This window comes from Mustela nigripes, chromosome 9 (genome assembly GCF_022355385.1).
Source record: "Mustela nigripes isolate SB6536 chromosome 9, MUSNIG.SB6536, whole genome shotgun sequence".
NCBI lineage: Eukaryota > Metazoa > Chordata > Mammalia > Carnivora > Mustelidae > Mustela > Mustela nigripes.
The window spans coordinates 3,279,434-3,292,313 of record NC_081565.1 but is presented as its reverse complement, the minus strand read 5'-3'; the positions used below and the strand labels follow the sequence as shown (position 1 = coordinate 3,292,313).

General features: G+C 56.4%; 1 protein-coding gene across 1 annotated transcript in view; it reads left to right on the top strand.

Moving 5' to 3' along the window:
* Positions 1–10,131, top strand: part of ABO (ABO, alpha 1-3-N-acetylgalactosaminyltransferase and alpha 1-3-galactosyltransferase) — a 29,480-nt gene extending 19,349 nt beyond the window's left edge. Inside the window, exon 8 of the mRNA XM_059410421.1 lies at positions 1,316–10,131. Within this exon, the coding sequence (XP_059266404.1) occupies positions 1,316–2,003 (688 nt within the window). The 3' untranslated portion in view covers positions 2,004–10,131. The remainder of the gene's footprint in view (positions 1–1,315) is intronic.
* The last annotated feature ends 2,749 nt before the right edge of the window (positions 10,132–12,880 follow it).

The window sequence follows — 12,880 nt, the reverse complement described above, 5'->3', positions numbered from 1 at the left end:
AAAGGTCTTTCCTGCAAACGTACTGTGTGTGGACTGTAGGGATAAGGCAGTTACCGACACAGGTGAAGGCCCTGTTTTCATGGAGCTGTAGTCTAGTGGGGAAAGACAGAAGAACAAGTAAAACACAAATACAAAATATGCTCCATGGTCATTTGGGCTCTAAGACAGGTCAGGCTGGGTCAGGGGTGGAGAGAGGTTTGTTTGCACATTTCTTTGTGGACTTCTTCGCTCCTTTTTATTGAGTTCTGATTTCCACCTGGAAAAATGTACGGGTCCGGTGCACAGCCCGCTGCGTTTTCCCGTCGGCTTGCACCTGTGCTGCTGCCAGCAGGAGGAGCTGTGGGGCACAGACAGCTCCGGGCACCAGTCAGAGGGTGCAAGGTGCGGCAGGGGTGAGCACTGCAGGACAGCCGGAGGGAGCAGGAAGTGCCAGGGCTCAGAGAAGCAGGCCCGGCCTGTGCCAGGCGCAAGACACGCCTGCCCCGATAGCAAGAGGGAGGCGAGTGGGGAAGGAGCCGAGGTCAGGGGCAGACCTTGTGTGGTCTGGTAGACCACTGTAGGATCTTGATTCTCATTTTCTTTTTTATTTCTTTTTTATTAAGATTTTTATTTATTTATTTGATAGACAGAGAGAGATCACAAGTAGGCAGAGAGGCAGGCAGAGAGAGAGGGGGAAGCAGGCTCCCCGCCGAGCAGAGAGCCCGATGTGGGGCTCGATCCCAGGACCCTGAGATCATGACCTGAGCCGAAGGCAGAGGCTTAAACCACTAAGCCACCCAGGCGCCCGATTCGCATTTTCTTTTTTAAGGAGAAGCCATTGGTGGGTCCTTAGTCGGGAGAGACTGGTCATTAGATGTTACCCATCCTTTGAATTTTTGCCAATCTCATGGATTAAGAAAATACCTTATGGTTGAGGCTACGTGATCAATAGGAAAGGACCTGCGTGCCTCCTCTTACTCTACAGCTGACACACGATTCGCATGGTTGTGCCGCCGTGGGCCGCCCACCTTCACAAGCATTTTCCTCTGGGAAGAATGAAGTTCTGTACCCTTACACTCTGGCTCCCTGTGTCCCCGCCCCCAGCCTCTGGCACCCGCCTCCTGTTGCCTGTTTCTATGAATCTGCCCATTCTAGATGCCCATGTGAGTGCGATCAGGAAGCGCCTGAACGGCGCCACCGGCTGATTTCACTGAGCAGGGTGCCCTCGAGGTGCGGCTGTGGTGCCATAAGCTGCTCACGCTCGCCTGTTCTTCGGTGGCTCTTTGGTCTGTGTGATGCCCACCGTCTCTTTCTGCGGTGCTGTTGTTGCTCTTAGGTACGTGGTCTTCCTGGAGCTGTTCCTGCAGACGGCGGAGAGGTACTTCATGGTGGGACACAGGGTCACCTACTACATCTTCACTGACCGGCCAGCCGATGTGCCCAACGTGCCCCTCGCCGAAGGGAGGCAGCTGGTGGTCCTCAAGGTCCGGAATTATGCGCGCTGGCAGGAGGTGTCCATGCACCGCATGGAGATGATCAGCAATTTCTCGCAGCAGCGCTTCCTCCGCGAGGTGGACTACCTGGTGTGCATGGACGTGGACATGAAGTTCAGTGACCAGGTGGGCGTGGAGATCCTGTCCCCCCTCTTCGGCACCCTGCACCCCGGCTTCTTCAGGGCGGCCCGCGAGTCCTTCACCTACGAGCGCCGGCCGCAGTCCCAGGCCTACATTCCCAGAGACGAGGGTGACTTCTACTACGCAGGAGGCTTTTTTGGGGGGTCAGTGGCCGAGGTTCTCCGGCTGACCTCGGCCTGTCACCGGGCGATGGTGGTCGATCAGGCCAATGGGATCGAGGCCATGTGGCATGACGAGAGCCACCTGAACAGGTACCTTCTCTACCACAAGCCCACCAAGGTGCTGTCCCCGGAGTACCTGTGGGACGAACAGATGCTGCAGAGGCCGCCTTTCCTCAAGAGACTGCGCTACGTGGCGGTGCCCAAGAATCACGCCGAAATCCGCCACTGAGGAGCCGGGGGCCCGGGATGTCTCCCGACAAGGCGGCCGCCTTAGCAGGGCTTCCCCTGGGAAGGCACGGGGGATGTGGTGCTGTCCTGAGCGCCTGGGTCTCAGAGTCCTTTTCCCCGGAGGCTCCCCCTTCATCCTCAGTATAAACCGGGCTGTCCTTCAAGGTGCCTGCAAGGTCGCCCTCCCCGGGAAGCCTTCTTTGATTGACTCTTCCTCCTACCACTGAGATGCGCGGCTCCTCGCTGCGTCTCTGTGAAGCCCAGAGCGTCTCCTCCTGGCCGAGCCCTGCCCTTCGGCCTCCATTTCCCATTGGTCTTGGTCCTCACAATGTGGGCTCCTGAGGGCAGAGGTGAGGATCTCTTCTTTGTACACGCCAGTACCCACACAGTGCCTGATGCCCAGAGACTCTCGAAACATGACCCCTCAAAGCCCGGTGGACCCTGTTCCCAGACAATGGGTGAGGCCCAGCCTGAAAGCACGCTTCTGGGTTTGGTTTGTGTGTATCGGTAGCTGGTGGCTTTGGGTTGTTTTTCTGTTTCTTACGGATTTGTGGGAGTTTGTTATTGCTTAAGGTGCTATTACTTTTCTCAGACAAGAGCTAAGAATCTCTTCTTCTGGTTTTTATGTTGCTACTACAACTCTTTTCACATGGATGAATTTAAGAATTCCTTTCCTGCTTCAAAATCATGAAGATAGTGTCTTCTGTTAGAAGATAGTGTCCAGAAGTTTTATGTTTTTGCCTCACACTTAGGTCTTTAATCTACTGATACTGACTTGTGTGTGCTTTTAATGTCAGGATTTGATTTAATTTTCCTGTCTCTGGATAACCATCATCTGAGCACCGCTGATTGAAAACCCATTTGGAAACTTAGAGGAAAGGTCTTTTCCCTGACTTGCAATATCATCGGCCTCCTAGTGTCGCCCGTCCCCATGGGCCTGGGTCTGTCTCTGGGTCTGGGCTTGTGGCCATAACCCCAGTCTTAGTTACTGGAGGCCCGTAGTCCAGCCTCCGTCCGGGCCGCACACCCTCCCGCCTATTTCCTCACGAGTACTTTGATGGCTCTCGGCTGTTGCATTTCCATGTCACTTTTAAATCTTTTGTCAAATTGCAGAAAGGAGCCTGCTGGAGTTTTTATTTATTTAATTTATTTATGTTTTTGAGAGAGAAAGAGAGAGAGAGAGCATGCAAGTGAGAGGCGGGGTGGGTCAGTGAGAGAGAATCTTAAACAGGCTCCATGCCCTGTGTGGAGGCCGGCTGGGAGCTCCATCTCACGACCCTGAAATTAGGACCTGAGCCGAAATAAAGAGTCAGACGCTTCACCGACTCCCTGGCTGGAGTTTTCAAAAGTATTGCACCCAGCTGAGCAGCACTACCGCTGGCTGCTGGAGGTGGCCTCAGGAGCGCAGTCCGCGGGAAGGCTCACAAGCCAGGGCTGGGTCCTCCTGAGGCTGGAGGGAGACCGCCGCTTCCTCGCCCCCAGCGCCTGGCCCTTGCTGGCGGCCGCAGGTGCTTCCCCTGTGCTGGTGCACCTGCCCCCCCTCCGCCCCCATCTCTGCAGACCATCCTCCGCGTGTGCCCAGCCCCCCGTTCTGAGCAGCCGAGAGCTCACAGAACACAACACACAGGATCCTTCTGTTGCAGGAATTCTCTGCCTTTAGTGCCCGCAGCTCTTGGTCCCGCAGCTTCTGAGAATGACGAGGCAGACCTGATGAAGAGTGGTGGACACCAAAGCAAAGTAGATTGAGCAAGCGTGTAAACCTCCCAGAGGCGGGGGCTCTGAGGGGGCTGCCCCTAGAGTTTCTAACTTTAGGGGGTTTTATGAGCTCTTGTGTAAAACTATCTTAAGCAGTCAGGGCTTGCTGAGTCCTGCCATTCGGGCTTTGGTCACATATCTGTCCCCTGTTAGGTTAATGTCAATGTGTTGATGGTCCTTTTTTGCTGACATCCGGTGGCTTATGTCTTAACTGCCCCCTGCCTGTGATAGGGACAAATGCCTTGTGGTTAATTGCCTTAGTTCAGGATGTTTTGCTGAAGTCATTTCTGCAAAGGTATAAAGCAGAATGTTAGTTAGGTCCTGTCTAAGCCGTAAAATGGGATGTTAGCGCTGATTGATCTTAGCCATCCTGACTCCATATTTTCTTGTTGTGGACTCTGGCCTGACGACCTACCTGTCCAGCTCCCTCCTAACACTTCCTTCAGAAATCACGATGAAGAAAGTAGTTCTTGAGATTGAAGAAAAACAATTGGAGCTTCCCCATTTCTTTCATCTTTGGTTCAGTTTCTCTCTCTCCCTCTTGTCCACTGTTCTCGTGGCTCGGAGCACGCTGCCCTGCACACCCCCTGGCCTCTGGTCCACACAGTTTGCACTCTTTGGTCTTCTGTGAAATGACGATTCGGGACTAGCCCCCCGGGCCGTGTCCAGCCAGAGTCACCTGCAGACAGTGCTCCGCGGGGCTCCGTGGCTGGCCTGGCGCATCCCTACTGCCTTCCTTACTTGAAGTGGAGTGTCACGGGGGACTCCGCGCAGGACACTCTGCCTGTGGTTGCTGCCTGGCACCCTCTCTTGTTACGCTGAGAATGTTTCCCTCTAGTCTTGCTTAATGAAAACTAGTTTTTCCCGCTAAATCAGGAGTGGATTTTGAGTTGGGTCAAATCTTTTTGTAGTCTACTGTGAGAATCATATAATTTCTCTCTTTATTATTAATGTGCATGACTTGTAAATGCAAAATCCTTATTTCTGGGCTTCATTCCCCTCACAGATCTGGAACTGGCCCTACTCGGTGGTGATGCATCACTCTGCCATTTTGGTTTCTTCTTCCTTCTGTCCGTAGTCACCCGGAGGACCCATCTAAGGGGGTCGTTTGGGGTCTTCTCAGCAGACTGTGCTATCGTGGTCCAGATGGTCTGGGAGACTGAATTCAGAATGTTATTTTCTATGCTCTGGGATATCTGAATCATCTCGAGGTTTCTTTTTGCTCAGAAAGCCCGTGGAGCCTACTGTCACCGATGGCGCTAACACCTGGTGGGCTCTTCTGGTTCCTTCTGTGGCACATGAGTTCCTTCTAGAGTCGCATTCCGGTGTTCTACTTCCTGAGTCAAGTGTGATCATTTATATTCTCTCGGAGGATTGTCTACCTCACGTTGATTTTCAGATTTGTTGGCAAAAAGAACAGGATTTAAGCTTTACAGTAACGTTCAATCTCTGTAATCTAAAATCATGCTGTCTTATCGCTAATGCTGTTTCTTTGTGCTTTCTTTCTCCACCTTTCTGATCTTTTTACGTGAGTTTCCAGGATTATCTGCTTTATTTTATTTGTTGAAAGAAGCCTCTACCCTGTTGTTGGTTGGTTCGTCCACATTGTCATTCCTTTCTAAACAGTCTGCTTTATTTTCTCTTTAACTCAGAATTATTTAAAAGAAATTTTAAAACTTCCAAGAGTCGGTTGTGATTCCTGTTGCAATCTTTTAGTTGTGTGTTTCTGGATGTATAGTTTCACAGCAAGCATAGAGCAAGTGCATAATTTTAACTCTGGGGAGTGTGTTGAGCTTCTTTTATGGCTTACTGGTGGATCGTTCGAAACGTTGTTGTGGGCATTTGCAAAGAATGGAGGCAAAATGGTACAAGCGCTCCGGAGAATGACTGGCACTTTCTGGGCAAGTTCACACACACCCACCCTGGAAACCCTCAGTTCCACTCCCCGGTACTTGCCCAAGAGACCTGAAAACACATGTCCGCACAAAGACTTGTATAGGAATGTTTCGATCGGCTTTCTTGATAAAGCCCCAGACCGGAGACAATTCGGATGTCCACCAAGAGAAGGGCAGGCAAGCGAAGTGGGACGTTCCCTGACTGGAGAACTCCTCAGCTCAGAGACGCAATGGGTCGCACGCGCTTGAGGAACGCAGATGAGTCTCCAGGACGCCACGCTGAGTGGGAGACCAGACCCGGGAGGGCACAGGCAGTCGGATTCCACGGGCCCTAGCCAAGCGGGGGCGATACCCCTCTGTGGTGACTGATCCCAGACAGGGGCTGCCACGGAGGGAGGTGGCGGTGCTCGTCTGGACACGGGGCACCAGGGGACTTCATGGAGGGGACGGGTGTTTTTCATGCAGGGATAGGCGGTGGAGGGTGTACACAACGGCCGGGCAGATTTCGTGTGTTACGGATGTGGATGAGATGCCAGATAAGAGGACCAGGACTCTCCGCGTGTGTCAGGCACAGCACACTCGGTGGTGGGGTTGCATTAGCGTCTGAGGACTGTCGTAGCCAAGCACCAGAGCCGAGTGGCTGAAAACAACGGAAATTTGCTCTCTCCAGTCCTGGAGGCTGGAAGTCTGGGATGCCGGTGCCGGCAGAGCCTCGGTCCTTCTGAGATTCGGGGTAGAAGAAGCCTCCCTGCCTCTCCCAGCACCCGGCGGTGGCCGCCCGCCCTCAGCCTTCCTGGGCTCGCAGCTTCCCTGCTCCGTCTCTCTGCGGCTGCCGTCCTCTGCGCTTCTCTCCCCTGCTGGTGAGCCCATCAGTCATCCTGGGTCATGAGCGACTCGACTCCGCTATGACCTCACGTTAATTTGTGTCTTGACTGCACCCACAAAGCCCCTAGTCCACTTCGAGTCGTGTTCACGGGTGCCAGGGGTTAGGACATCAAGCTGTATTTTGTGGGGGGCATTACTCGACCCGTAACATGGGTTCAATCAGCCTTTCTGTTCCAATGCTCTGTGTCTACTGCCTCTTTGCTTCAATGGGTTTTATGTCTTCAGAGCAGTCTGAGACGCCCAGAAGGACTGAGCACACCGGACATTTCGCCGGCTGCGCCCCTCCCTCCAGCACAACTTTTCCTAGCGCTGACCTCCTGTCTTCGTGTGGGGCACTTGTCATATTCGACATGGGAGACACTCTCGGTGCGCTCACGTTACATGAAGTCCGTGGTTTCCATGAGGGGTCCCTCTTGGTGTTGTACACCCCATGGGTTTGGGTGCCAGACGGCATCAGACAGAGGAGTTTCACTGCCCCCCAGGATCCCCGGTGCTCTGCCTGTCCCTCCCTCCTCCCCAGCCAGGGAGGTGATTGATGAGCTCTGAGCTCTTCAGGTCTCCCGAGCTATGCCTTTTCCAGAAAACCACAGATTTTATTTATGTATCGGAAAGGGGAGGACCAGAGGGAGAGAGAATCTCAAGCAGACGCCCCGCGGAGTACAGAGCCCATGTGGAGATCCAGACCTGAGCCCCCCAGGCGCCCCACACACCTGATTTTCTTGATGGACCTTCTCCTATAATATTCTGGCTCCTTGCTAATGTTTTTCAAGCTGTCAGGTAGTTATTTTTCTTTAAAATGCATGTCACACGATCGACGCCTCTTTATCTCCTACCAGGACAATCGAAGCTCTTCACACTTGGGATCATCCATACATTTCGGGCTTACACTTGCCATCCTAGATCCTGATTTCTGTTCGCATCAATTGTTGAGCTTTCTAGTTCCATCAAACTAATCATTCTGCTGTGACCCTTTGTGTGCTCCCCTGCACTCACCGTGACTTTCTTTTCCCCTGCCTCGCTATTAAAGGCACCGGCCGCCATCTCTTCTGTCCCCGCTTTTTCTCATTGTGTGTTCCTCCTGCGATGACACTTGTGAGTCTGGGGTCACCCTTTGGTGGCATTTGGGTATTTTAGCATCTCGTCTGCTTGCCGCAGCAGCCTCCAGATGACCAGCGACCCTGTCCCCCTGTGTCCGAGTCGCGTTGGTGTCCCAGTTTCCCTCGCGAGCCACAGCTGGAGGGCTGCTCCTTTGCATGTTCCCTTCTTGCCTTAGAGCTGGGGAAGGGGGGGCCGCTGGGGACACAGCACAGACCAGCTGAGGCTGTGTGCAGCTGTCCCTACAGTACTGGAGAGCCTTAGGGAGGTGTCGTCTGCTAAAGCCAGGGGGAATGTCATCATCTGCCTGGAGACAGGGAGGGGACAGGGGCAGAGAGTGAGAAAGAGGAGCGTCAGGCCCAGAACCCTGGGCTTCCGGAGGGCTCTGCTCCCTGACGGAGCACAGGGGAGGTGACATTCTGGTAGGAAAGATCCTGGCTGAGCTGAGTAGCGCGGGGAATAAGGAATCAGGGAGTTCTGGGACTGAGCAAGGCAGGAGGGCAGGTGAGTCCTCCTCCCTCAGGTGTGCCTCCGCTCCCTGAGTCGCAGCTTCCTCACCTGTGGCAGGAGAATCCCAGGAGCTCCTACCACATTGCTCTGCAGACTGGGAGGAAGCCTCTGGAACAGTGCTCTGGAGAGGAGTGGGCTATGGTGGTTATCCTGCCCGTCCTCAGAATGTCCCTTCCTGCAACCCCCCCCCCCCCCCCCACACACACAAGAGGGACACCATGTCACGGCCCAGACTTCTTGGGGCGCAGCCGCTTAGGCACCTAGGGGCACTCAGTCAGCATCCATAGGCCACGGAGGGGTCCTACGATCTGGGAGATGGGGAACCCACGTTGGGTGGGATCGCAGGGGGCTGCCAGGGGTGGGGGGTAGCGTTCTGCGGGCGGAGGGCGGCACGGTCCCGCCCACGCCTGGTTCCACCTTGATGGTGGTGGGCGGAGCAGGGGTCTGGGCTCTGAGTTCCACCTGGGACCGGGCTTGGTGCTCACAGACAGGGCCAGGGGCGGGGCCGAGATCAGGGGCGGGGCGGGGCGGGGTCGAGCCCGGGGGCGGGGCCGGGCTTGCTGGGACCGGCCTGGACCGTGCGGGTCTGGGAACGCCCGCCTCTCCACCCGGTGGGTCGTCCGGGACCAAGGGTTTCCTCTCCAGGCCCTGGTTCTTGCTCCCCTCGCTCCGTCGGGCGGTGGGGAGTCGGGCCCACCGCAGCCGCCCCCGTCCGCGCCCGGGAAGCCGAGGGGAAGGTCGCGGAGAGGCAGGGGCCCTGCCGGCGGCAAAAGGATGCGAGGAGGTCGCCAGGGTCGCGGGGCCGAGGCCGAGACGCCGCGGACACTGGCCGGTCACTGGCGTCCGCCGGAGCCCGAGGGGCCGTGGTCTGGATGTGGAGCAGCGCGCCCGAGGCCGGGCAGGGGCTCCCATAGCCTCGGGCCGCGACGGGCAGTCGGGAGCTTCCCCGGACCAGGCAGGCTGGGCGCCCCCGAGGTCCGAGGTCCGGATCCCGGTCCCTCGGAGATTGGGGCCCCTGCGAGCGGCCCTCTGCACCCGCCGCTGCCTCTCCCTGCACTAGGGTGCTCAGGCCGCGCGAGCGTCCCTGCGGCCAGGGCGTGGTGGGCCGACGGCCAGGCGGTGCGGTGGGGGCCGCCCCCGCAGTGCTCTGAGGTCCAGGACTGCGCGTGTCTCCGCCCTGGGCCGACAGGTGTTTGGGGGTGAGGGGGAGCATCGCAGAGAGCAGCCCCCCCCCCAGCATGGGGGACAAGGGCGCGGCCCTGGAGCATGTCTGGGTGTAGCTGTCATGGGTTGTGGTGCTCAGGCTCGCTGTGCCCCCAAATACTCCCCGCTCGTTAGTGTTTACTGTGAGCCAGGGCTCTGCTCCTGCCCCTGACCCTCAGGAAAGCTGGGTGGTGAGTGGGCCTCTCATTTACTGGTGGAAAACTGGTTGAGGGAGCTCTGGGTCACCCTCTGGGTCACAAGGCAGGAAGGACCCCCCCCAGTGGACCCCGGGGTCCAGGTCCTTTCAGCAGCAGCTCCTGCCTCCTGCTTGTGCCCTCAGCCTCCTTTATGGCCCTTTGTCCCTCTTCTCCTCCAAAAATGCATTCACACGGGCGCCTGGGGGGCTCCGTGGGTTACGCCGCTGCCTTCGGCTCAGGTCATGATCTCAGGGTCCTGGGATCGAGTCCCGCATCGGGCTCTCTGCTCGGCAGGGAGCCTGCTTCCTCCTCTCTCTCTCTGCCTACTTGTGATCTCTCTCTGTCAAATAAATAAATAAAATCTTTAAAAAAAAAAAATGGATTCACGGCATTGATACAGCAAACCACACGGGAATAGTCATGACCCACGTACACCCCTGGGGTGGGGGCTGCAGTCAGGGCGAGGACTTCACGCATCTGCCCACGAGGTCCTCATGCCCCAGGAACTTGCTGTGGAACCCAAAGCAAAAGAAATAGAGAAAAAAAAAAAATCAAACTTCCTTACAACTTACACCCATTGACAAGTCCTTAGGACAGGCAGAGCGACCTTCCTCTGGGACCTGAGCCGCCCCAGTGGACATGTTCGCTAGAGGCGGAAGGCAGGCTTAGTTTGACACTAGCCCGACCCCCAGGATGCTGTAAAAGTCCCCTTGGAGATATGTGTTGTCGGTCATCCCCTAAGCATATGACCCGAGGATGTACATCTGAAGGGTCTCACGACAGGTTTTACTGGACCCGAGGCGGTGAGCTCTTCCTAGCCGGAGCTCGTCCCTCCAGGTCCTGGGAACCTTGCTTCCAAATTCCTTACAGACTCACCCTCGTCCTAAGGTGCCCCTCACCTAAAACTATAGAATCAGTCTCTCCTCGTGACCACAGTGCAGCTCTTTCTGCCCTCGGGGCCTGTCCCCGAGCTTTAATAAAACTACCTTTCTTGAGCCTACGACATCTCAAGAACTCTTTCCAGACCGTTCACCCCAGAACCCCATTTCGCAGTGTCCTGCGCTGTCCAGGTTGACCTCAGGCTGCAGGGACCAGCGTGCTACCTGCTCTGGGACTCTTGAGGACCAAGGGCTCTGCTGCTGGTCCCCACAGCCCTGTGGTTCCCGCCACTTCTGGCTCATGACTGACCCCATGCAGACCTGAAGACTGAGTTCAGGTCTTTTTGAGAACGCTGGGGAACGATCCCCCTTCTCGGATTCCCTACAGCCCTTATCCCTTTACTCCACCAGTGTTTTTAAAGACTTGGTAAGTACCAGAAGGCCTGGGACTGGGAGGGACAGCTGCCACAGGGAGCCAGGTGAGAAGGTGACCTTGGAGACATGAATGGAGAGCCCCCCGGGGTGTGAAGATGAGGGAGGCAGGCGTGCCAAGAGAGGACCCAGTTTGGGGGACGGCTCCCCCGTGATCAGCTGGGCATGTGAGGGGAGAGCGGGAGGGCAAGGGGCTGAGCGAGGGAGCCAGTCTGAGAGAGAGAGGCAGGAAGGGGACCTGGAGGGCCGTGGAGAGGGCGGGCAAGGCGGCAGGCGGTCAGCCGGGTGTGGGGCGACCAGGCTGCTTTGTGGGCGGCTCCCACGACGTCCTCAGCTCCTTCACCCTCAGACCCTGCACCCTGGAGCACAGACAGTGCCGTGCCCCGGAGTCCTGGGAAATGGCAGGGCTCCGGCTCCGGCGCTCCTCTCCTGCGGCGGTCTCAGGGAGCAGTGGGGTCGCTCAGAATTACAAGCCTGACCTCCACTCCGTCTGGACTGGGCCTGCCTCTGAATAACCTAGGGTTTCTCTTCCCGGAGCTCAGAGGCCAGCGTTCTGTTGATGGCACTTACTGTATCTTTTAAAGAATTATTTGTTTGAGGGGGGGGGAGGGCAGAAAGGGAGGGAGAGAAAATCCTCAGCAGACTCCTGCTGAGCCCATGACCTGAGCTGAGACCAAGAGTTGGACGCGTAACCTACTGAGTCATCCAGGAGCCCCAGGATGACCTTATTGTCATAGCTTTATCAGGGTGTCATTTGCACGCCATAACTAGCACCTCTTCTAACGGCGCTGCTCCCTCATTTGTAGGCAGTTCACAGAGCTGTGTCCTGAATCGTGGAATGTTCCCCAGAATTCCCCGGTGCCCACCTGCTCCAACACTCCCTGTTCCAACCCACCCCAGGCGACCACTTTCTGTCCCTGGAGCTTCCCCTTTCCTGGACTTTTCATATCGATGGAGTCTTCGACCACGTGACCTGTCGCAGCTGCCTCCTCTGTCTGTGAGAGCGTGTTTTCAAGGTCCCGCCGTGCCGGAGCGGGCTCCCCATGCTTGTTTTCTTGCTGAGTCATTCCACTGTATGGACGCACCATGGACGCACCAAGACGAGGACTCGTCTTCTTTGTTGAATTTTAAGAATTCCTTAATTTGGGATACCTGGTCCTCATTAGAGGGCTGGTTTGCAAATGTTTTTTTTTTTTCCTCATTTGTTGCCTGTCTTTGAATTTTCATCATGAGGTTTTTGACTGCAAAAGTTTGAATTTTTATGAACTCTATGTATTCTCTGTGCTTCGGTGTCATGTGTAAGAAATCTCTGCTTGCCCCGGTGACAGAAATGTAGTCCTTTGTTTTCTTCTAAAAGCTTTCCGGGGGCACTTGGTTGGCTCATTAGGGTAAGTGTCTGCCTTCGGGTCAGGTCATGATCTCGGGGTCCTGGGATGGGGCCCCAGGCTGGGCTCCCTGCTCGGTGGGGAGCCTGCGTCTCCCTCGGCCTCGGCCCCTCCTCCCACTTGTGCTCTCTCCACCCCCCCCCCAAATGAAGAAATAAAACTGTCGTGCCCTCGGGCGGTCTCGCTGGCTTGTGCTCGTCCTAGCCTCCTGTACCAGCTGTTGTCTCGTGATCCCACCCCTCACTGACCGCGTCCCTCACGACACTGAAGTAGGATTTTGGAAACTCCAAGTGCAGCCGTTGAGTGGACACTTGCCCCTTCAGCCGTGGCGGCGCTCGCCCGTGTGCTCTGGGGCCAGGCTGCAGGGCGCGAGCGTGTTTGCGGTGGTCGCGTCTTCGGTGCCGTCCTCTAGTGCTCGTTTGGGCGCGGGCATTCAGACTGCAAGGTAGGGGCGGGCTCGGGGGAAAGAGGCCCTAGGGAGGCCCGCCGAACTCCGGGATCCGTGGGGAACCCCGGGCCATGTGCTGGGAACACGGAGCCGCCCGCCCTCTCCCTGTGAGCAGGAGGGAAGCCAGTCGTGGATCAGGTCGTCCCGATTCGATTCCGGCAGAAGGCTCCAGCCACCTGCCAGCAGGAGGCAGCC